The 23779-nt window shown below is 37.2% G+C and overlaps 2 protein-coding genes across 3 annotated transcripts; both read left to right on the top strand.

Annotated features, from left to right (window-relative positions):
* Positions 1-18: 18 nt before the first annotated feature.
* On the top strand, positions 19-6276 carry LOC122658157 (histidine kinase CKI1-like). Its single transcript, XM_043853064.1, has 7 exons — positions 19-118; positions 234-470; positions 554-1090; positions 2397-2814; positions 3497-4071; positions 4295-5401; positions 6038-6276. The coding sequence occupies exons 1-7, from the start codon at positions 65-67 to the stop codon at positions 6242-6244; spliced, it is 3135 nt and encodes a 1044-aa protein (XP_043708999.1). The 5' UTR covers positions 19-64; the 3' UTR covers positions 6245-6276.
* A 2701-nt stretch (positions 6277-8977) lies between these two features.
* LOC122660215 (SUMO-activating enzyme subunit 2-like) lies at positions 8978-21886 on the top strand. 2 transcript variants are annotated; one of them, XM_043855430.1, is made up of 11 exons: positions 8978-9077; positions 9203-9292; positions 14693-14776; positions 14906-15124; positions 15933-16034; positions 17038-17496; positions 17619-17848; positions 19135-19228; positions 19329-19511; positions 20241-20338; positions 21350-21886. In XM_043855430.1, the coding sequence occupies exons 1-11, from the start codon at positions 9045-9047 to the stop codon at positions 21687-21689; spliced, it is 1932 nt and encodes a 643-aa protein (XP_043711365.1). In that variant the 5' UTR covers positions 8978-9044; the 3' UTR covers positions 21690-21886. The 2 variants fall into 2 exon arrangements, with proteins under 2 accessions (XP_043711365.1, XP_043711366.1); XM_043855431.1 differs by lacking the exon at positions 14906-15124.
* Positions 21887-23779: the final 1893 nt, after the last annotated feature.

The following is a 23779-nucleotide window of genomic DNA, read 5'->3' as shown; positions in this document are numbered from 1 at the left end:
TTTGTTTGTTTCAGAATATCAAGTATAGGTGTTGTCCTCTCACTGTTTATAATCAGGGATCGGAATGAAGCCTAAATCATCAGTAATTCTGCAGCGTATTTGTTTGCTCACCGCTCTGGTGCTTCCTTTATAACCATTATTTTTTCTTTCTTTAATTATCTGAGTTATTATCTTTCTATAAGATATAAACCTGAAAACTAATTTGGCTACACTCTTTTAACATTGAAATGAAGGTATTGGTGGTTTTCTTGATTCCCAGTCTACTAATTACAATTTGGTATGTTATGGCTACTCGAGCTGAGCACACCATTGAGAAGGTCTTTGAGAGCTTTCAAAATGGTTCATTATCAGAAATTAGAACTATAGAAAGATCATTTCACCTATTTAATTCTTCAGCTTTGGATTTGGCTAGAGTGCTAACTGCGTCACTCAATGGGACCGATTTTTCGTTTTCCACAGTTGAGACTAAGGTTAGTATCACTTGCAATTTCATAATATAAGTTGTGTTATATGTAAACGCAATGAAGATAACAGCTACTATTACTTATTGTAGGTGGCACCTAGCCTGTTTTTAGCATTTTCAACAATTCCAAACTTATCTCAAATTTCATACATTGGAAGAGATGGTCTTGTATTCTCATATCTCCATGATGGCAATCAAACTCTCGCCATTTATTCTAACATTTCACATAGTTCAACTGTGGTTACTCCAAATGCTGCAGTCACAAGCTGGTATAGGCAACCTGTAAATAGTTACACTGGGAAGCGATATGGAGAAGCAAAGTGTATGAATTCAGTGGTCAATGTTAATGGAAGTTGGTTTCAAGAAGCCTTGAGTAGTGCAAATGGGTATAAATTAGAGAAAAAATGGAACAAAGATCATACTCTTCTTTTGCTTCACACTGCTGCTATGGATGGAATAGGTGTGGTGTCTCTCGGCTTTTCTTTAATGGATATCATGAGTTCCTTCTCTAGTATATACTTTCATGATGGGGAGTTGTACTTGGCTACTGAATATAGGGATGCACTCACTCATAGTGGACCTGTAAGCAATAATCTTATGGAACAAACTGGAGATTCGACAAGTCAGGTTGCTAATATTTCATGTAAATCTATCGATTTCTTGTCACAAGATTCCATGCATATAGTTTTTCTTTTATCAAACAATCTATTTGTTATTTTAAAGCATCAATTAGATTTTAAGTGCTAGAATATTCTGCTGTAATGTCATTTTTAGAATTTTATACTGATTAAAATTATTTCTTTGATTTTCTTTCACATGCCATTGATAATTGCATTGAACAAATTGGGCTTTCTTATTCATAAGACCATTACTTCAATTTATTTACTTTCATAAATGTAATGATTGACTTCATTTACTCTTTTTGCCATTGTAACTATTTCGAGGAGAGGATCTACACACTAGCAGGGTGTAATAGAATCTTGTACGCTAGCATTTGTTGGCCATCTGATAGGGCAGAAGGCATCTCAGAGAGAGAGAGATGCAGGACAGTGGCTATGGGCAGAAGAGCTCAAGGGAGGGTGGTGGCTATGTTTAGTGGAGGGCATGGGTTGTGTGATAGAGCAACAAGAGATGGGTTGGGGCCGGGGGAGAGAGGAGGCTGGATGGGGATGATGCTTAATACCTCATATTATCTAGAATACATTGTTATTTTTTGTCAGATCTTTGCGTAGAAATCCCTAGAACTGAGCCATGGCATCAAGTCACTACTTTTGAAATTTATCCCCGCCCCCCCCCCCCCCCCCAAAAAAAGAACCCCTCGATGGCACTTTCAGATTTTGAAATATCAAAGTCCAAATAGGAGTTTGATTTCAGACCCTAGGTTGGTAGTCTACGACGTACTAATAGGCCTTATTCTACACATAATTTAGTAGTAGAAAACATATAATTAATGTAAAATACCGAGATTATACCGAGATCTTGAGTCAATGCTGTTTCCTTAACTTGTTTTTTGTCTTGTCTCGGATCTTCAAAAAACCAAGATATCTCGGAGATCTCGGCGAGACCTCCTTCCATGGTTGTATTGTGCCATTCCATATACGTATAAAGCTGATAAATAGAAATGATCAAAGCATAATCTTCTAGATGATTGATTTCTATATTAAATGTGTTGTAGATGGAATTAAATTCTCAAACTCATGTTATACATTTTACTGTGCCTGCCTGTTGAGTTGCATGTAATGATAACTTCAATTTGATTTGTGATTTTAAGAGATTGGTTGGTTCAAAATTAATCAAAAAATGAAGCCTACTAAAGTAGATAGAGTTTCTTTTGGTTTTTCTACTTTTCTTTGAAATAAAGTGGAAATGTATAAATCCACACTTATTGAAATTCATTCACAGTAGATTTATACACTATTTCTTTCCATGCAAGAAAAACAAGTCTTTTTACGATATTCTTGTTTTTGTTTTACAGGTGTATTTATATGCTATTTCTCGTGAGAGATTAATTGGTCTTGTTCGTAGGGATTTCAAACTAGCACTTCCCCTTTTGTTAGTGATGCTCCTATCCATGGTTATCTCTATTTCTTTTATTCTGTTCTTAACTATAAGAGCAGCAAGACGAGAAATCTTATTACGTGCCAAATTGATAAAGCAAATGGAGGCTACTCAACAAGCAGAAAGAAAAAGTATGAACAAGAGCCTTGCTTTTGCTAGTGCAAGTCATGATGTACGTGCTGCTTTGGCAGCCATTACTGGTTTGATTGATTTTTGTTATGAAGAGGTTCATCCTAGATCAAAGTTGACGATGAACCTGGTGCAAATTAATAATTGTGTACAGGATCTTTTAGGTAAGTCTATTGACCAAATCTTCTATATTTTTCAACCAATATTTTATGTTTAATTTATTGATGATAATTTGCCAAAAAAATCTAATAAATAGAGTTTATGAATGGATTTTTTGTTATATTATACACACGTTGCTGGAAATAGCCTCTCCGCAAAGCGGGGGTAAGGCTGCGTACACTATGACCCTCTCTAGAGTCCAGACCTCACAATGGCGGGAGACTCGTGCACTGGGTACGCCCTTATTATTATTATACACGTGTTAATTTGTTACTAGGATCCTCAAACAATATGTTATTTAGTTGTTGATCATTATAGGGGATAGAATCTGCTTCACTTACTTAACACAGTCCAATGTAATTGAATCATGCACAGACCCACACAACAACAACAACACATAGCCTTATCCCAACTTAATAGGGTCGGCTACATGGATCCTAGAAGAAACAATAGAATAATAATAAAGAAGTAAACTGTAAAAGTGGGAGGGGGCATACAACATCTACATAAACTCTAGGGCATCATCCCTTCTTGGCTACGTACCTCTTCATAACTGTCTAGCAACAAACTCAAATTTGGTCAGTCATACATTATTTTTTTTCTGCTTTACAACATTTCTATTCATAAAGTAATTTTCTGAAGCTTAAATATTGATGATGACTTTTTTTGTGGCTACTATGTTCTCAGGAATATTAAATTCTATCTTAGATACAAGTAAAATTGAAGCTGGAAAAATGCAACTTGTGGAGGATGAATTTAATTTGGTAGAACTTTTAGAAGATGTAGTAGATGTATACTATAATGCTGGTATAAAGAAAGGCATTGATGTGGTGTTAGATCCTTGTGATGACTCTGTTCTCAAGTTCTCTCTCGTTAAAGGTGATCGTGGAAAACTTAAGCAGATCCTAAGTAACCTACTTAGCAATGCTGTAAAGTTTACAACTGAGGGGCATGTCTCACTTCGGGCTTGGGTAAAGAAAGCAAGCTTAGCAAACTCCGTACTTGATTCCAATCATAATAGTATGTGGAAGTGTTTGTCACAGTTGGTTTACAAGAATAGGAAGGCTTATAATGACTTCAATGTTCTTCATCCGATGCAACAGAATCCAAATACAATGGAATTTGTATTTGAGGTGAATGATACTGGTAAGGGAATTTCAAAGGAGAAGCAGAGCTATGTCTTTGAGAATTTTGTCCAAGTCAAAGAAACAGAACTGGGACAAGAAGGCCATGGACTAGGACTTGGCATTGTTCAGTCATTGGTATGTCAAAAGAAATATCATTTGATAGTTTATTTATGAGTATGAACGGAGTCTCTTTTATTCAAATGTTTGATGGATTACTCTTAATTTATAAATTTGTTGAATTATTTTTGCAACACTTAACGGAGAAATGTTTGAATATGCTTGATTATTAGTTAAGTTGGTACGTAAATTATTACTTGATTTTGATTTATATGAGATTTTTTCTAATTTAATGTAACAGGTACGTCTAATGGGTGGTGAAATCCGTATCATGGATAAAGAACATGGTGAAAGAGGCACTTGTTTTAGATTCAATGTCTTTCTTATTAGATGTGGGCCTACAACTGTTACTAGTACTGGAGAAGAGAATACATTACAAAGTAGTCACATCTCAAATGATTTAAAGCAAAACTCCGGGCTACATATTCGGCGCCAAACTTCTAAGTTTGATAGCTCTCATGTGGTACTCTTAATTCAAAGTGATGAGAGGAGAAGAATCTCTCAAAGGATAATTGAAAGCCTCGGCATAAAAGTGTCCATTGTTAATCGATGGGAACATCTTTTTCCTACCCTTGAGACTATTAAACACAGATTAAACCTCAACCATCTTAGCTCTTCAGGAAAATCTGAGTATGGGTCACCTGTTGATTACAGATCTAAGGTACCAGCAAAAGATAGAAGTGATTTTATCCCTACTCGACACAAAAAGTTAAGTTTCAGAAATACTAGCTTCATATTACTTGTGATTGATGTTGATACAGGGCCCTTTTTAGAGATGCATTCAGTTATTGCTAATTTTAATGAAGAACTCTATAATGCACGTTGTAAGGTTATCTGGTTAGACAAACCAATTACTCGTACCTCTCATGCGCAAGGCCTTCAAGAGGATAAACTAGTTCATTATGAAGATGTTGTCTCAAAACCACTCCACGGTTCTCGTTTGTATCAATTGCTTAGAATTCTACCAGAATTTGGGGGAAATGTCGAAGGTGATTTGTTGAAACCGAAGGAGGAACCAATCACACAGATAAATTTGGATCCTGGTCCATCTACTGGAAAACCTTATCGCAAATCTAAATCACAGCTTATGCAACCCCAACGTGAGTATTACTCACAAGAAGGAAATGAGAAACCCTTGAGTGGAAAGAGAGTATTGGTTGCTGAAGATGTTGAGGTTTTGCGCAAAGTGGCTATTGTTATTCTTTCTCGTCTTGGTGCAACAGTTGATTCTTGTGTGAATGGGGAAGAGGCATTAGAGCAAGTTTCTAAGGCACTAGCTGAAACAAATTCAAGTACAAAGGCAGCTGATAAAACTCTTCCTTATGATTTGATATTCATGGACTGCGAGGTAAATATTTATATTCTTCCTTTTATTGAAAGAAAAAGATAATATAAACACTTAATGTGATTGGTGTCATTTGTAAAATAGGTACACAAAACAAAATTAGTTGAATCTGTTGAGTGGTTATTTAAGCTAAATGGGATAAAAAGAAGTTACCTACTATGTTGGAAGAGAAATTATGATTAAAATCATGAAATTAAATATTTCTCAAATCCTATGATAAAAAAAAAAAGACAAAAGCTTCTTTCCTTCCTACTTTTAATTCATATGAAGTAATAGATATTTTTCTTTCTCTTTTCTTAATAGTAGTCTGCCAAATGAGAATTATATGCTTTGATGGGCTCTATGGGTTATCTTCTAAAGTATTAGAATTAGTATTAATGACTCATTCCACATAATATATTATGAATCCATCAGTCACTGTCAGTAACTCCTTAGGGGAAATTTAGAGAATGCTGTTAGGTTCATTATTAAGAGAATTCAATAGATATAATTATTTTTCTTATTTCTTGTTGTATTTAAATTTATTGGTTGTATATTTGCAATTGGATTTGTTGTAAATTATTTATATTTTTCCTACCTGATTTCTTTTAAATAATCTTTTCTTTTAAAATATTTTTGCACTGTTTTCTTATTTATCAGATGCCAATAATGGATGGGTATGAAGCAACTACAATGATACGCTTGGAGGAGAGGAGGTATGGTATTCACATCCCCATTGTAGCATTAACAGCCCATGCAACAGGGGAGGAAGCAAGTAAGATTGTTCAGTCTGGAATGGATTTTCATTTAACCAAACCACTAAAAGTAGATCAATTGTTGGGTTTACTTCAAAATAAAAGTTTGTGAAGTCTCTCTCTCTAACATTTATGTGTTTTTCCTTCTAAACTATTTGTTTCCTAATATTGTCTGGGGGGCTTATTGTCATCTATAAATAGAAAGGTTGTTGGTTTACTGTGCTATATCTTATTGTTATTATAATTTAGTTTTTTTTTTTAATGAAGAATTCCAAAGGAAAAATATTCTGTTGACAGCATCGCCAAGAGGGAATTTCTTGACTGCCCCTCTTGACTGCAAACCTATTATGCCACATAGAAGGATGATGTGGAAAATCTGATCCTGGAGCATCTAGGAAATGGTCAAGATTGGCCATGTTTAAATTTCAAACTCAAATTCATTCATTTACCTTCCCTCTCCTTGTACTCAACTAAGATTGGCCATGTATTTTTTGTTGGACCCCCACTTAATAAAAATTGTTCAATTTTGATCTATAATGGTTTTCCAATTTATCTTTCATAGTAAATGGCAATAAACCTCCAAATAAAACCAGTTTGGGATTTTTCGAATGAAAAACAGGAGGAAGGAAAAAAGGGTAGTTTCTAATGATCTGATTCTCTTGGTAAAATTTCAGGATCTCCTCATTAACTTCCTATATTTACTAATGTATCATTATGGTGGGATAATCGGGTGTGTGAGTGTGGTGTGTTGTGTATATCCACCATTCTGTGGTCCTAAAAGTTGGTTAATCTTTTTGGGATTGGCGTGTGGTTTGTGTGATTCCCAAAAAAAACATTGCACTGTGTGCGTTGTGTGTGTGGATTTAATCCCACATCAGATGTGAGCGGGAAAAAAATCCTTTGCAGTGCCCTAATGTGGCGGTGCACTGCAATGCTGGCTTGAGAGCTCGACAAGTGGAAGATGCAACATCCATGGTGCCGAGCTTGAGAAGAATGAAAAAAAAAAAAAAAAAAAAAAAACTGTCTTGCATTGTGCTCGAACCATTGGATGAAGCTTCTTCCATGTGTCGAGCTCTTAGGGCCGCATTGTAGTGCACCGCCAGATGCTTGCATTGCACAGGATATAGTCCGATGTGAGTGGTGTGTGTTATGTATATCTGCCTTTCCGTGGTTCCAAAAATTGATTAACCTTTTGAGATTGATGTGTGGTTTGTGTGATTACTGAAAAAAAAAAATTTAGTGAAAGCTTCGTGCATGCATTTGTACATCCATGTATTTGCATAGATACCCCTCGAAGCTCTTGTCTAGTTTCAGGTTATAGTTAATTGATGCTCCAACACCCTCTCTCGCTCTCTCCTCTTGAGGAAATATGTGAAAGTTTTTACGATATCATGTAATGGAGTACATAAAATAACAATCAAATTGGTAAATATATTTTAACAAAAATTATATATAAAACAAAAATTGGGCAAGAGAATGATTCGCGTGGTTCTTGTGCTAAGATACATGAGCACACGAAAAGACCATTCCACCTCCAAAACATTGAGTATCTCATCCATATCAATGTCTCTATGTGTAATATCATTGGTCCTCGTGCTGAGGCAGGGGGCTACATGACTAGACAGTGCTCTTTTTCCCAAAAAAATTGACAATAAGTTAGACTATTAAATTTCAAAACCTAACTCGGTCAAGATTGAAACTAAAAATCAAATGGCATGATTTTGAAATCCTATTGAGCGGTCTATAAAGTTTTAGCCCCACCAAATATATGACGTGGCAGATCTAGGTGCCCAAGCACCATTTTCTCTGATGGGTTGCTGTCCACCAAAACTTTCTCTATTATTAATTACCAAATCATACATGTGACTTGGTCGAGCCATCAAGCATCAACAAGCGGGTACATCCAACGTGTCAGGTTTGGTAATTGGCAGAGAATGGGCCTGTGCTTGGCTGGCTTGATTCACTTAATGAGAAAGTGACTTGGTCGAGCCATCAAGCATCAACAAGCGGGTACATCCAACGTGCCAGGCTTGGTAATTGGCAGAGAATGGGCCTGTGCTTGGCTGGCTTGATTCACTTAATGAGAAAGTTTTCCTTCACTGGACTGGTCCGCTGGAATGTTCACCACACAATTCTAGCCTTTTAGGATTCACAAATGACAAACTCTTATATGGTTTTAACATGTTCTACAGAACACCCTCCTTGTGAACTCATTGTGGTAAATAGATTCTCATTCACCTTGGATGATACAAAAGAAAACTCAGTCTAGTAATTAATGGAGAAAGATACCTTGTTTGATCCCGATTCTGGCCAAATTGGCTTGGTTGATCTCCCTTAAAAAATTAGGGTTAGGGCATATTTTAAATTTGGGCTGGTTCTTATCTATTCCTCACTGCCCCGACTCCTGACTGATTCTGATTCGGCCGATCAATTTAGAATCCGCCGGGACCAATCCGGATCCCAATTTCAGGGTTTTAAACCCACGATGATGGTAGTAGCTAATCCAGTCAAATCCAATATAATGGAATTAGGGATCCATTTAATACCATGAGGAAACACCTAAGTTTTTCATTTTGTGATAGGGTAAGGAGACATCGGGTCTAACTAATTTCCTCCAAATCCCTATATTTTTTCCTGCTTTGTCACAAAATGGGTGAAATACAAAAGTGAGAGGAAGTGCGTTGGGTGTCTCAGAGAAGAGAGAGAGAGGTTCTTATGTATTTTTTTGGCGCCCTTTCTGCGAAGCATTTGGTCGAACAACCCTTGAGATTCTATTCTCTCCCCTCTTTTCTCTTTGACTATATTAACTGAACGTTAATTTTTTTAGATTACTTCAACTCTCAGTTGGCCTCTTCGTTGCAGTTGGGATCTCTCGCTTGTTTTTGTTTATCCCATTTCTCAAACTTGCCTCAATGGCGTCGGAGCAACAGCGTCATGCAATCAAGGTACTCTCTCTATCGTTCTTTTATTTCACCTTAATGGCTTCGTTTTCGCCTTACAGAGATGTATCAGAGTATCAGATAAGACTTATTAGTCACCCAGTTAAAGAATTTGAACCTTTATCATGCAGAACGCGGAAGTGCTGATGGTTGGGGCAGGCGGCATCGGTTGCGAGCTTCTTAAAACTCTCGCTTTATCTGGTTTCGGAAACATCCATATAGTGAGTTTGCTTCCGCTCCGTCTCGGTTTTTTTTTTTTTTTGGGTTGGGGGGGGGGGGGGGGTTTGTTGTGTGAGGGTGTTGGGTTAACATTTTAGTTTTGACTGGTTCTAGGGTTTAGTGAACGAAATTTTGTTTTTCTTCCATTGGCACAGTCGTTAGGGTGTTGGGAAGTTTTATGGGTGGGTTACAGAAATTTAGTGCTTTATTATTGTTTTTTGTTTTTCCTGCTGACATTAATTTAGTGCTGCATGCTTTAAATTATCAAGGATTCATGTGGGTTTTTTCCTTCCACGCTAGCACTAACACCAAGTAAAAATTCTGATGGAGAGGAATTAGGGGGTAAAAATCTCCACTGGAATTTTCCTTCTGGTTTTTTAGATGAGCAAGCAAGGGTGGATGACCTTTCCAAAACGGGTGCTGGGAGGGCCCTCTCTAATTTTGGTTTCCCTTTAGTTTTTCATTGATATTTTTTATTAAGAGGAAAAAGTTGAACTATAAATGCTGTATCTGCTACTAAACAGCTGGTTATTTGGGGGTGTTATTTAATGTCATGGTTCTGTCTCTCTCTCTCTCTCTATATATATATATATATATATGGGTGAGCGGTAGCAGCTCGGTAATGCTGAGAAGTTATACTCACCTATTTTAATCTCAATCGTTGATCTACTTCTAGACTAATCTTAAGCGTTCATTATTTTACTATGCATTAACCTATTATCTGCTGTTATAGTCACAGCTGGTGTCAGTAAAATTATCTCCTGGTGTGGAGACTAGAAAGAGCTTCAAGTTGCTGGCTAGTAATAAGTAAAATAAATAGGTCAGGGTCATTGGTTGCCTCTCCATGTGCTTTCTTTTGTTTTTTAATTTGGCCCATCCATGGAGAGAGACGACAGCATTGCAAACGCAGAGGAAGAGGAGGAAAGTTAAGACTAGGGCTTGTTTCCTTGCCTTAGATTCCAACTTCAACTACTGATACAACAACAACAATCCAGCCTTATCCCAACTAAATGGTGTTGGCTACATGGATCCTTGCCCTCCAATCAACTCTATTCGAGGTCATACTTGATATAAGGCCTAAGCTATGCATGTCTTTCCTCACCACTTCTCCTAAGGTCATTTTAGGTCTGCCTTTGGCCCTTTTAGTTCCTTCAATCTGAATCAAATCACTCCGTCGTACTGGAGCATCCAATGGCCTCCGTTGAACATGGCCATGCCACCTCAAACTACTTTCTACTTTCTCGTAGCTTATCATGTATCGGAGCTACTCCCAAACCAGCTCTAATATGACCATTTCTTACTTTATCCTTCCTAGTTTTGTCACTCATCCATCTCAACATCATCATCTCTATTGCACTGAGTTTTATGATGCTTCTTAACTGCCCAACAACTTTAACTACTAATCCACTATATAAAAGCTCTCCACAAGATTTTTAGAAAAGAAAAGGAAAAGAACAAACTCTATTTAAATTTGAGTTTTCTTCGTGTAAGAAATTAATTTCAAACAGATAACTAGAGATCTTGTTGATGCAAAAAATCTGGATTAAGGATCTCAGATGCAAGTAGGCCCAGTAATCAAATCTGTGATCAAATCTGAGATAAACCTCATCTCTCTTTCTTCCCTTTCCATCAATCTCATTTCGTCCTTGAACAACACAGTTGCAAAGGATATAGACATGTCACTGTTCAGTGTCCCAACCGTTTGGTGGCTTATATTGATAAGGATTCTTTTATCCTTTATGTTCTAGAAGAGCACGTTGGTGTTGAGACAATTGATTTATCCCCAAAGCGTGGACTAGTTGAAGTCAACGACAATGATAGTGATGAGGAGCGACATCCGTGTGAAGGCGCAATGACTAGTTATGTAGTTTGGTGATTGATGGAGGTAGTTGCACTAATGTAGTCTCTGAAGACGTTCGTAAATTGGGTTTGTAGACAAAGCCACATCCAACTCCTTACAAAACCGCATGGGTGAACAACACTAATCTCAAGGTTACAAATAAGTATTTACGCACCTGCTCTATTGGAGGATTTGTGGATACTGTACAATGTGACGTCCTCCCTTTGAAGGTGTGTCATATTATTCTTGGTTGACCGTGGTTGTTTGATAAGAAGGCACAACAATGCGGATATGTGAATACCTACTCCTTCAAGCACAACAACAAAACCATGAAGTTTCTTCCTGCTAAAGATCTCCTTGACATTAAACTTAAGAAAGTAGTGGGATCGTTCCTCCTCCAGTGTGTTGCTTTAGACGGCCTCCTTGGTCCTTTTCCAAACTCAACGAAGTTGAGTTCTTTTCAGAGGATGAGAATTGATGCAATGTCACTTGGCTGGTTGGACCAGCATGATACGCTTTGGAGACCCCAACGTAGACAGAACCGGTCCAATGGTTTTTGGTCCAACAAGGTTGGAATTACTTTATTTATTCAGTTATTTATTTAAGTATTTTATTTGTTTTAGGTTGAATACGTAGGAGTTAGAGTTGAATTGCAAGTTGTTATTTTTAGTTTCATAGTCTAACTAGGAGTCTTGTTATTTCTCTCTTTAAATACTTGCATGTAACCCAACATTGGGAACAGTGAATTGAATAGAAGTTTATTGGGATTACTCTGTGGGAGTGTGTGATCTCTTTCCCCTCCCCTGCAACTTTTCCCTTCTCCCATCCGGCCGCCCATCACTTTTCTTCTTTGAGAGACATGGAACAAATACAACTTCACTACTACAACAACAACAACAACAACAACTACTCAGCGTTATCCCAACTAAATTAGGTTGGCTACATGGATCCTTTCAAAATAAAGTAGAGAAAACTGAGGTTCTCTCAAAGGGAAAGGAAAGTAAGAGGGTAATGTAGTCCTAGGTAGGAGTAGTCCCACTAGGAACCAGGGTAATAGGATCACCAAACAAGGCTGGCCGATTGGGACGGCTTAGGCTAATTAGGGCAGAATTAGGGTTAGGGTTAGGGTTTCGAGCTCTAGGGTTTTATTTGGTAATGATGTGCAGGTTTTTAGGAGTCTATTGGTGTAGGTTTGGATAGATTTGGATGAAGTTGAAAATCTAGGGTTTCGGGTTAGAGGCCTTGTAAAAATGGAGTGTTTTTAAGATCTAGGGTTTAGGGGTGGATTTTGGGAAAGGGATTTATAGGGTATTAATGGGCAGGTCTAGGGGGTTATTTTGGTATAAAGAAGTTAGGGTTTGGATGAGTTACGAAATTTTGCAATTTAGGGCAGAATTGGATTTAGGGTTTTGATGGACAGATTGGGCTGCAACTGAGATTGAGTGTCAATAATGATGTAAGGGATGTATGCTGAAAATTTGGTTTGAAACTAATGGACAGATTTGAAGTTATGGAGGAATCCTAGTTAGGGTAGGAGTGAGAAGTAGAAGATTTAAACAAAATTCAGATTCAAACTTACTGGATTTGAAGAAATCTTCAATGGTAGCAGCTTTGAAGATGAACAATGGGGTCTCCCGATCTACAACATGCAAGGAGATAAGTAGCAGCCCCCCCGATCTTCATGATGCAAGGAGTCGATTGGAGATCCACCAATCCCTTCACCTTGATATTACTCACAAAGCATACTCACGGTGGAGCAAAGGCAGCAAGCATAAAGCTGAGTTTTTATTAATCAAAATTCGTATTCAAGGCTTTGTCCCCTTACAACCTTATATAAAAGACTCAAAAATAGACTTCTACTCCAAAAAGGAAAGGCCTAACCCAATCCTTAATCTATTAGGTAACTTAAATTGACTAGGAAACTAAAATACTAGAAGAAATAGACTCAAAACATGGCTGGACTTATAGAATTCTAATCCAGCCCAACTTACATCACATGACCACTTAACCAAGTCACATGATCACTTAAATTGAACCAATTGGATGCAACCAATTTGAACCGGTTCAATTAAAAAAACATAAAAATAAAATAAGTATTGGGCTAATCCCGTATGCAACCTATGTACCCCTAGTTTAGGCTCATTAAAGTGGCCTAATACATAGAAAACCCTTAGGAACAAAGGCCCAACATGTATATAACCCAACCCTAGGCCTATTTCTAAAGAAATAAGCCAATTTCTATGATGAACCTGCATCAGAGGGATGAAGAGAAAAATGAAGAAATTGAATAAGAAAATAGAGTAATGGAAAATGAGAAAAAAAAAAAAAGAAAGAGGAAAGAGGATAGCAAAGAAAATCAAGGAAACCTCAGCTACATGGTGTCGATAACTTCACTATCTAAACTAAATGATTGAAGACTCTTCATAATATCACTTTTCTTCTTTGAGACACATGGAACAAATACAATTTCACTGTCTAAACTAAATGATTGAAGACTCTTCAAAATATGGACATAGTGTGTCAATGAAATGAAAGAGTGGGCGGGGGGAGGGGAGTGGGGTTAAAATTAAATTAAGAGACTACTGGTATTTCTTGATTTTGATAATATTGGATGCGGAATCGTCTTTACTTCTTCATACCTGACCAATAATATCAGGGACTCCCACAGAATAGGCTAATCGTGGATTCCTAGGGTCTCCCTGTTTCTTTGATTCCTTCACTTGCTGCCTCTTGATTAAGCTGGAACTTGCTTGTATTTTTATTTTTCTTTCTCCCTCTTTCTTGTGGAGCCCTTGTAGTTCCCTTCTTCAGTAATGAATTTTTTTATTCACCATATATATATATATATTGGCTCTGCCTCTTTGATGCTGGCATGATCATCACCTTCAGCAGCTCCGGTCAGTGCTTGTGCCTTGTGGGCATGCAGGTCCCAATCAGTTCTACCCCACACCAACATCATGATCATCATACACGAGAACTGGGTGGCCAAGAGCCCCGGCCATAGCTCCTTAAAGTCGACACCAGCAAAGAACCCCAATCCCACAGCCACCGGCATCCTGACCAGATAGAACGAACCCAGATTGATATTTGCTCCCACCTTTGGCGGCGCAGTTCCTCTCAATACCCCACACCCTCTGGTCTGCGGACAGTTCCCAAGCTTGCGCAGTCCGATTATGGGCAAAATTAGTCAGATCCTTGGGCAATTACGCTATTTCTTCAAGAAAGAAAATTTATGATGTATGCCCACTTTCCTGAGAATTTTGGGGGTCAATGGACTCCAAAGTAAGCCATTTGGACTCACACTTGCAATTTATGGTGCTACTGCTAAATGTGACCTTTCCCCTCTTTTCCATTTATTGACTTGTGAAAGAATATGGTTCCCCTGTTGCTGCCATATCTGATGCCCTTGCTGAAGTATTTTAGACCTTTCAAGGGATTTAGTAATCCCCGTAATGGTATGTGGTTTTTTTGGCTGCTGCATACAGTTGTTAATGTAGGCTTATGTTTTGTTATTGTTTATTTAAAATTTTTTCCTCTCACTTTTGTTTATTACTTCTTGCAGATTGACATGGATACAATTGAAGTGAGTAACTTAAATAGACAATTTTTGTTTAGAAAATCACATGTCGGGCAATCTAAAGCAAAAGTGAGTAACTTGAATTTGATAATTGCTTTTTGTGCCCATGTCATTGTCTGGTCCAGGGTGATTCTGCTCCACAGAGTGTTTGTTTGATTCAAATTGCTTGTTCCTTCTTTGGTTCTTTTCATAACACAGGTTGCTCAAGAAGCAGTCCTAAGATTTAGGCCTCACATAAATATTACAGCCTACCATGCAAATGTCAAGGATCCTGACTTCAATGTGGAGTTCTTTAAGCAATTCAGTGTTGTTTTGAATGGTCTTGATAACTTAGATGCAAGGAGACATGTGAATCGCCTTTGCTTGGCAGCTGAGGTCCCTTTGGTTGAAAGTGGCACAACTGGGTTTTTAGGGCAGGTGATGATGGTTCATATTGTATTTTGTGTTTCTAGTTCATCATTCTGCCCTCTTCTCCTTTTGTTAATGGATTAATGATGAGGTTTTATGCACCTTTCTTATTTTTCTTTTAGGAGAAATAAAGGGTCGAAATAAATTATCAGAGTCTCACATTTCCAATTAACGGACTCACTTGCAGACTGTCCAGTCATTGTGGCTACTTTAGCGAACTGATAAATTTCTTAGTGAATTTGTGAGATATGATCAGTATATAATGTTTATTTATATATTTTTTTAAATTCTTCCTCTGTTGAATTATCATAGTTAACATACTCTTTTTTGGAAAAGATTTTCCTATGGGGTCATATTTTTAAAATAATTTACAGTGTTTTAATAACCAGGAGGATTGGTTGAGCTGGTGACTGGTCTTGGGGCCCCAGTGGGTTGATTTGGCCGCCTAAGAAAAACTTTTGCAAGATCAGAAGAAAATCTTGGATCTAAATTATTTTTTACAATTTTCTTTTTCGGTTTTCATTTTTACTATTTCAATTTTTCAAGTATGCTATCTGGTTTGTCGATCCATTATGAGGAAAACTTACAAGTTAAACAATACTTATCTTGACTTAGAGCAGAAGAGAGAGTCCTCTCACCTCCCTCATTTGTTTCTCCCTGATTTTAATTTTAATACTCTAGAATTTGCACTTCTGTGGTGTAATTGTTTCAAATGTTGCTGCACTTGTTGTTGACATTCTAAGTTAATCATGCTATGTTGATTTGACTAACTGGCTCTAATGATGATATTCTTTGTTTTCCAATGAAAGGAGATCAGGTTACTGTTCATGTAAAAAGTAAAACTGAGTGCTATGAATGCCAGCCAAAACCCACTCCAAAAACATATCCTGTCTGCACAATAACCAGTACTCCATCAAAGGTATTCACTGGTGGAAAAATCTCATTGATTTACTTGTACTTTCCTTCATGATATTAAAAATTGATTGTCTATGTATTGGAGTGTAATATTAGCCAGCTTCTTATGCCTGGTTATTGATTGCTCATTTCATCAAATAATTTGGGTGATCTATTTTCATGCTGCAATAGTCATTTGGATTTCTGACAATTATTATATTTGGTATTGTTATTTAAATCTCAAAGTTCATCACTGAATGAAGAATAGATTCTTATTGTTAGTTCAATTGAGGCTCTGCATGTAATTCTAGTGATAGATGAAAGTAGGGTTGTCTTTTTTTATCAATTCTACAGTTGAATGTCCACTTATTCTTGTGGAGATTGTTAATATGTCATATCTTTTTTTCTTTCTTTCTTTCTCTCTTTTTTTTTTTTTTTTTGGGGGCGGGGGGGTTGTGGTGGTGGTGGTACTCTTAATATGTCATATCAAGTGATAGTTTCTGGTTAAGGAGATGACTTGCAGACAGATTTTGATTATTTGGTTGATTATTTGTTTCTCGCTATAATAATATAAAATCTGCCAGCTTGTAGGTTAGATTCTATTTATTGATTTTTTCCTCTGGCTGGTAGGCCAGGCTTGAATACATGACAAAACTCTATAACCATTTGCAATTCCTAATGGAATTCTTCTGGCTTTTAGATTTAATACTTCTTTATATATAATATTTTGATTATTTGGCTGATATTGAGGGTAACCTTCAGACGTTTGGGCTTTCTGGTTACTTCTTAATGTGTGTTTGTTTTTGTAATTATGTTTCTCCTTTGTATTCCTTGTACTGCTTTGTGTCTTCTGGTTTTTTTTCACTTTCATTTCTCGATTAGAGGGTAATTTTCTCATCATATATTGAATCTATGGTCAATAATATAATCTAGGCAGACATTCTGTGGTTGGATACTTTTTAATGAAATTCATTTTTAAGAACTGCTCATGAGGCTTTGACATTGACATCATTGCTTAAAATTTGCAGTTTGTTCATTGTATTGTCTGGGCAAAGGATTTGCTCTTTGCGAAGTTGTTTGGTGACAAGAATCTGGAGAATGATCTTTATGTGCGTTCTAATGATGCTTCTAGCTCATCAGAAAATGTTGAAGATGTCTTTGAACGAAGAGAAGGTGATGATCTTGAGAAGTATGGGCGGAGAATATATGATCATGTCTTTGGACATAACATTGAAGCTGCTTTAGCAAAAGAAGAAACATGGAAAAATGGAAATAAACCAAAGCCTATATATAGCAGGGATGTCCTGCCTGACAATCTTGTTCAACAGAATGGGAATTTGAATAAGAACTCTACAGTTGATGACCCATTGTCATTGTCTGCGATGACTTCTCTGGGTCTTAGGAATCCTCAGGATGTTTGGAGCCTAGTTGAAAATACAAAAATCTTCTTAGAGTCTCTAAAACTATTTCTAGGGAAACGAGAGAAGGTTTGGCTTGATCACTATTCTTTCTTAGTTTGGTATATTTACTTAAATTTTGTATTATGCTTCACAAATTTTGCTCTCTTTTACGTTCAGCATTGATGTTGTCTTTTATGTTTTATTTCTAGGAAATTGGTAGCCTGATTTTTGATAAAGATGATCAGTTAGCTGTAGAATTTGTTACAGCGGCAGCAAATATTCGGGCGACGTCTTTTGGGATTCCTATGCATAGCCTCTTTGAAGCTAAAGGCATTGCCGGTAATATTGTTCATGCTGTTGCGACAACGAATGCTATTATTGCTGGCTTGATTGTGATTGAAGCAACCAAGGTTCTCCAAAATAATGTACAGAAATATAGGTGTGGAATTAAACTTTTGCTCCCCATTGAAGAATGTTATCTCTACTATCATATATAGCTATCAAAGTCTTCTGAAAATTCCCCTTCCTGTTCTCCAATCTCCGTATGAGAGGTGGAGAAATATAAATGATGGAGGTGTGTTTATCCAGTTCCAGTTAATGTTTGCAATAGGGCATGGAATGTTTGGTTATGGACCAGATCTGTACAGATCTGCAAATATGTATCCAGATCCACGATCATGGATCCTTATCTGATTCAATTGCATGTTGATACTTTTCTACATTTGATTACAAAATTGCCCTATCCGAGATAGAGATCTAGTTATGGGTTGGGAAACCTAATTTTAGAAGATGTTAGTTTTGGATCCAAACTGGCTTGAAATGGGTCTGCATTGGGCTGATTGAGATCGGTTCTTAAGATTTGTAATCCAGTCTATTCCTGCCCTAGTCTGCAACTTGTATATTCATTTTGCACACTTCAGGTTCCTGCTTCCCCCCCCCCCCCCAAAGATTCCCTCTTTAGCTAAATAGGAAATGACATGCATGCTTTGGAGTCTCAGAGCTCACGAAAGATCTAAGACTGCGGGTGTCTTCAGGTTTTTTAGGGAGGAGGAACACTGCACAGCAGGCATCATTCATTTTAGTTTGCATCCACACAAGGCAAGCACTTTTTTGGGAATGGGAAACCACGAATAAAAATATCATTTAAAGGAGAGATTTCGATGAAGAAATGCAAGAAGGCCCAGAGAACCACTGCCACCAAAACAACACTAGACCCACCTCAAATCCAACCAACTTCTAACACAACCCCAGCCAAACCAAAGATGGAAAAACAAGAATGAAGAAAAGGGGAAAAGAAAAAAGAAATAACAGGAGAGAGCAAACAGCTTGGAGCTAAAGCTTATTCTTGCTCTTGAAAAGGATTTTGTTTGTTGAACAGTACAATTTCCTAGATTTGATCCATTTTCTTCCCAGTTTTAGAAAAGGGAGTTCAACTGACTGCAAATTTGTGGTGTTCAAATTATCGAATATTCTGAGTTGGAGTAACATTGTAGAAACTACATCGTTATTTGACTTGGATACACTTTATTTTCTTTATTGTTATTATTTTTAAATCGTATTCAACGTATGGACAACCAGTTTTAACCAATACTCTTGAAAATCTAAGCAGATATTTTTTTAAGGTGTTCTAACTTTTGAGGGAGTTGTTGCAAATATAGGAATGTGAAATCTACATCAGTAGTTATTTTGACGCAATGGATTCTAATCTGGTGGATACATTTGCAGGATGACATACTGTCTTGAACATCCATCAAGAAAGATGCTTCTTATGCCAGTCGAACCATTTGAGCCTAATAAATCCTGTTTTGTCTGTTCGGAGGTATTTTTGGTATTCCTTGTACACTTTGTAGAAGTTCATTCACTTTTTAAGTTTTAATGAATGACCTACTACATTGTGATCACCTGCAATTTGTGAATAGGCACCACTGTCTCTAGAGGTTAACACATTCCGTACGAAGCTGCGAGACTTCGTCGAGAAGATTGTTAAAGCCAAGCTGGGCATGAATTTGCCATTGATTATGATTGGATCAGCCCTTCTCTATGAGGTTGGTGATGACCTAGAGGAGGATATGGTGAGGAATTATGAAGCAAACCTTGAGAAGGTATCTTATCTCATTTTATATCATGTCAAAAAAACTGATAAGGACATCAACCTTTCTCTATTATTTTGTTTTGTGGGACGAGGAAGAAGGAAAATATAAGTTGGTAAAGAAGAAGATGGCATGTATTGAAAAATTGAGTTTTCTAGTTGGGTCTTTTCTTTTACCAGGTGATCTTTTCTATTTCAGTCTCATGAATGGATGATAGGCCTGATCTAGAGTTCTGGACTTCCAATAAGGGACCTTCAGCACATGGTCATATATCCTGTTCTGCTGTCCGCATCAGGTCTATAATCCACCATTTATTGGACCTTTTAGCTTGTAGTACCAGCTGTTCTGGGGGTGCATGAGAAACAACACTTTCTTTTCCCATGTGTTTTAACTTGCTTTGGAACTGGAATTTCTCACACGTGGGGAGGGTAACCTGGCCAACATAGAGCTCCTTAGACAAAACTGCCGCCTAGAAAAGGATTGGGATACCACTCTCTTCCTGAAACCTGCCTCCCACCATCCTCATTACAATTGCTGCAAAAGAAAACCTTTAATTGTATTGTTTTTCTGCAACAAAGTTGGGTTCAATTCTTTGACCAGAAAGTACCAACATGTGGGCTCATCAAATCTGTTCTTAGGGTTTTCTATTTTTGTTCATTTTCTGGACTTACCACTTCCGTTTTGGTTGCTTGCTGCAATGTTTCTGAGTTTCTCCTAATTATGCATGTTTGCATCTTACAGGTGCTAGCTGAGCTTCCTTCTCCAGTTACTAGTGGAACAAGGCTCGCTGTTGAGGATCTTCAACAGGAATTATCATGCGATATTAGTATTAAACACAGGTTTTCCTTTCATGTTCTCATTTCACTTTTACATAGGCTTTTAACTGTCTAAATTATGTCAAGGGCAGTGTCCAAAAGTTTAAAAGTCCTTTTTTTAGTGTAATATAGCACAATGCATATGCACACATGTGCTCACATGCACACATAGATGCCATGAATTTAGAAGTTCGTTTATTTATGGCAATGTATGATTTGTACGAGTGTAATGTAGGCATGTAGCACAATGATATCCACACGTGCTCACATGCACACATAGATGCACATGAAAATTCATTTAACTTTAACTTACTAATCAGAAAGAAAGGGCAGTTGGGGTAGTTGTAGCTTTTAAACCATGTAAATTAATAACTGTTTCTAGTGGGGGATCATATCATATGCTGTAATTCCATAAACCCAATCTGGAGACATTATATGACTATGGAAATGATAATTTTGATGAGAGAAGATTTGTTCAACTGTCCCTATGATAGACACCTATTGTAAGTCTGGAGCACCTGAACAAAATTTATATGGAGGAAATGTATTTTGTATATAGATTAGTTGCGGAGCATAAAGAAGAAAGATTTACACAATTGAAGTTTGCAGAACTGAATTTAGAATATAATAGAAAGGGTGTCTATATCAAAATTTTGTTCAGTCTGGCAACAAAATTTGTTTCATTTTGTAAAGAGGGCTATATGAATCTCCTATTGAGGTATCATACGAAATTTGCTGTCTTATGTATTATCAGTGCCCATTTTATGTTGCGCGAGGCTAGACATCATAAATGATGTTTCTGGGCAACACTGTTGAACTCCTAGTCTTAACAGTTTCCAATAGCCGATTATAGTGCCATTCTAGTGTATCTTTTCTTCTGAATTTTCATATGCAGTATATTGAATGTAGTAGGCCAAATTTGAATTGTGCGATATTGTTTGGCTGTTATTATGTTTTCCAGATTCATGGACTTGTATCTCTTTTTCCTTTCCCCTGTTGCTTATGCTGAATTTTCGTTTATGTCAATCTTTGCAGAGAAGAATTTGATGAGGAGAAGGAACCTGATGGGATGCTTCTATCAGGATGGACACAAGCACCTCAAGTGGAGAAAGATAATGAGAATGGCCATGGAGAAAGTACATCGGTTGTATCCGATTTAATGCCACTGGAGAGCAAGGACAACGGTGAGATAGAGATTATTCCCTCTGGGACAAAAAGAAAACACACACAAATTTCCAGCGAAAGCAGTTCAACTTCTTGTGGAACTCATTCTAATGGAGGAGAACCAAAGTTGGAAGTAATCGATGATGAGGATGAGGTTGTCATTCTTGATAATTGGAATGCAGAAAACAGCAAGAAGAAGAAAGTGTTGTAGCTAGAGCCACTATTCTTCAGGATTGACTACGGAGGAGCTTCTCCTATTGTAATTTTGTATCATTGGGGAGTTTAACTTGTTCTTTTGATATCTCTAACTTATCTCTCCACTTGGTTTGGTAGGTGTCACTTGTAATCCTTTGCTTAAGCAAGACTCGAGTTTTCATTACTAAATAGGCTGACTAGAAGGTCGTATCATTTTTGTTTCTAATCAATGTTTTAGCCAAAAAATGTTGAGATTTTCTTTTTTTATATATGCTCATACTGGACATATGTTATGTTGTGGCTTAAAGCTTTGAAATGGAACAGAAAATATCCCTAGCTAATCTATTTTTTTCTGATGAACCTAGCTAATCCACTTTGTCTCCATTGGAAGTGGGAGGTTTCCCTCGTTATGGTGGTTGTGCTTGATTTACTGTCATTGAACCAAGTTCACCCGTAATACTTGATCCTTCATCATCACTATCCTTGATGGTAAACTCTCATCATGTACAGATGGACTTTGGATAAATGTCCTCCGTAGGTGTTGGTATTCCAACTCGCTATCGGAACCATTCATACAACACACTTTGCCGCTTTTAAAATCTCTGCATTTGTCGCTGTGAACATTGAAGTAACATTCCAAAATGAATGGGAAACACAAAATCTACTTCTGCTTGTAGTCCTGAATTTAATTTTTATGGCTTGATCGATCATTTACAAAGATGGTTGCAGGTTGAAGGACTTAAGTCGTAGAAGGTGCAAAAGAATAAAAGGTTAGTAAGAAATTTCCAATAGTCAATCAAAGTTCCAGGTTGGAAATGTAAGTCATGGCGGAACACTGATTGGACAGAACAGGTGCCAATCCAAAGGCTTCTTCCTCTTCTTCTTGAGATTTCAACACAGCAGAGGTCTGCAAGGCATGCGAACGACTGTAATTTCCTAGAGTAGTAGCTTGACAGCCTCGCTGCCAATGTTAAAACAGGAGAGATATTCAAAATTAAATAGCAGAAATTCGACATTTTTTTTGTTGAATTATTCAATAATTTAAGCAAAATCTTCGGATAAGTGAAAGGATAGGGTGAGCTTTCACAGAAAACTTGAAGATTTGAAGAATTGCTCAAGTTAAATGGGACCAGTTCAAGCCCACATGACCACAATGCTCCAGGGACCTAGTTGTCTTCTGATCCACAAAACACTACACAGACGACAAAACTTGGTCACTATAATTTGTTATCATTCAGAATGTATTGAATCGGGATTGGTTCGACTTCGATTAATTGTCCAGTTGTGGCGTCAGACTGTTGTTTTGAACTTAATTAAGAACGATTCAATACATTGGTTTGAAATATAAATTCAAGAGTATCCATATATTGATTTATGAATGTCTAAGGTTATAAATTTGAAAATTTGAGTAGAATTCGATAATCATCGATTGTTATTTCAACTAGTACTTCAAACCCTCTTAACATATCTGAGCACATTATGATTCTTGTGTCTTTTGCTATATCAACAACATTATCTGAACCAAGACACTCAAGTCAACTAAAGCGCGAAGGTGAATTCATCAACCATGATTTTAAGAGTCTTGTCGTGAATTAGGATTACGCACTTTCTGTAATGAGGCATGTCATCAATGTGTTGAACCATCTCAACTAATATTTGGATCTTACATCTTCCATGTGCAAAAGAGATCATATACTTCAGCAACTGCAAACACCATTGACTAAGTCCTCTCTCTCTCTCTCTCTCTCTGTGTGTATTTGTACTCTTATGGAGTTGGTAACTAAAGAAACCAGAAATCATGCTGATGGGACACAGCCATAGAGACAGAAGTGAGGAAGCAGGTATTACTACAGCCAAGAGTCAAGACCAAGTCCAATGTATACTGGATAGGGGACCGGGATTTGGAACCATATCTATTACAACAAAAAAAAAAAATTATTCCCTCAGGACATCCAAACAGCACCCACTTTTAAGAAGCCTGAAGGAAGTTTTTTTTTTTTGTTTTGTGGGGGTTGGGGGGGGGGGGGGGTGAGCAGTTGATACTGATCACTGAGTCCTATAAATACAATCTGAGATTAACACATTTGTTGACTGCAAGAGTCACAA

This window comes from Telopea speciosissima, chromosome 4 (genome assembly GCF_018873765.1).
Source record: "Telopea speciosissima isolate NSW1024214 ecotype Mountain lineage chromosome 4, Tspe_v1, whole genome shotgun sequence".
Lineage (NCBI taxonomy): Eukaryota > Viridiplantae > Streptophyta > Magnoliopsida > Proteales > Proteaceae > Telopea > Telopea speciosissima.
The sequence above is the reverse complement of the archived record's forward strand: the minus strand, read 5'-3'. Positions and strand labels throughout refer to the sequence as shown.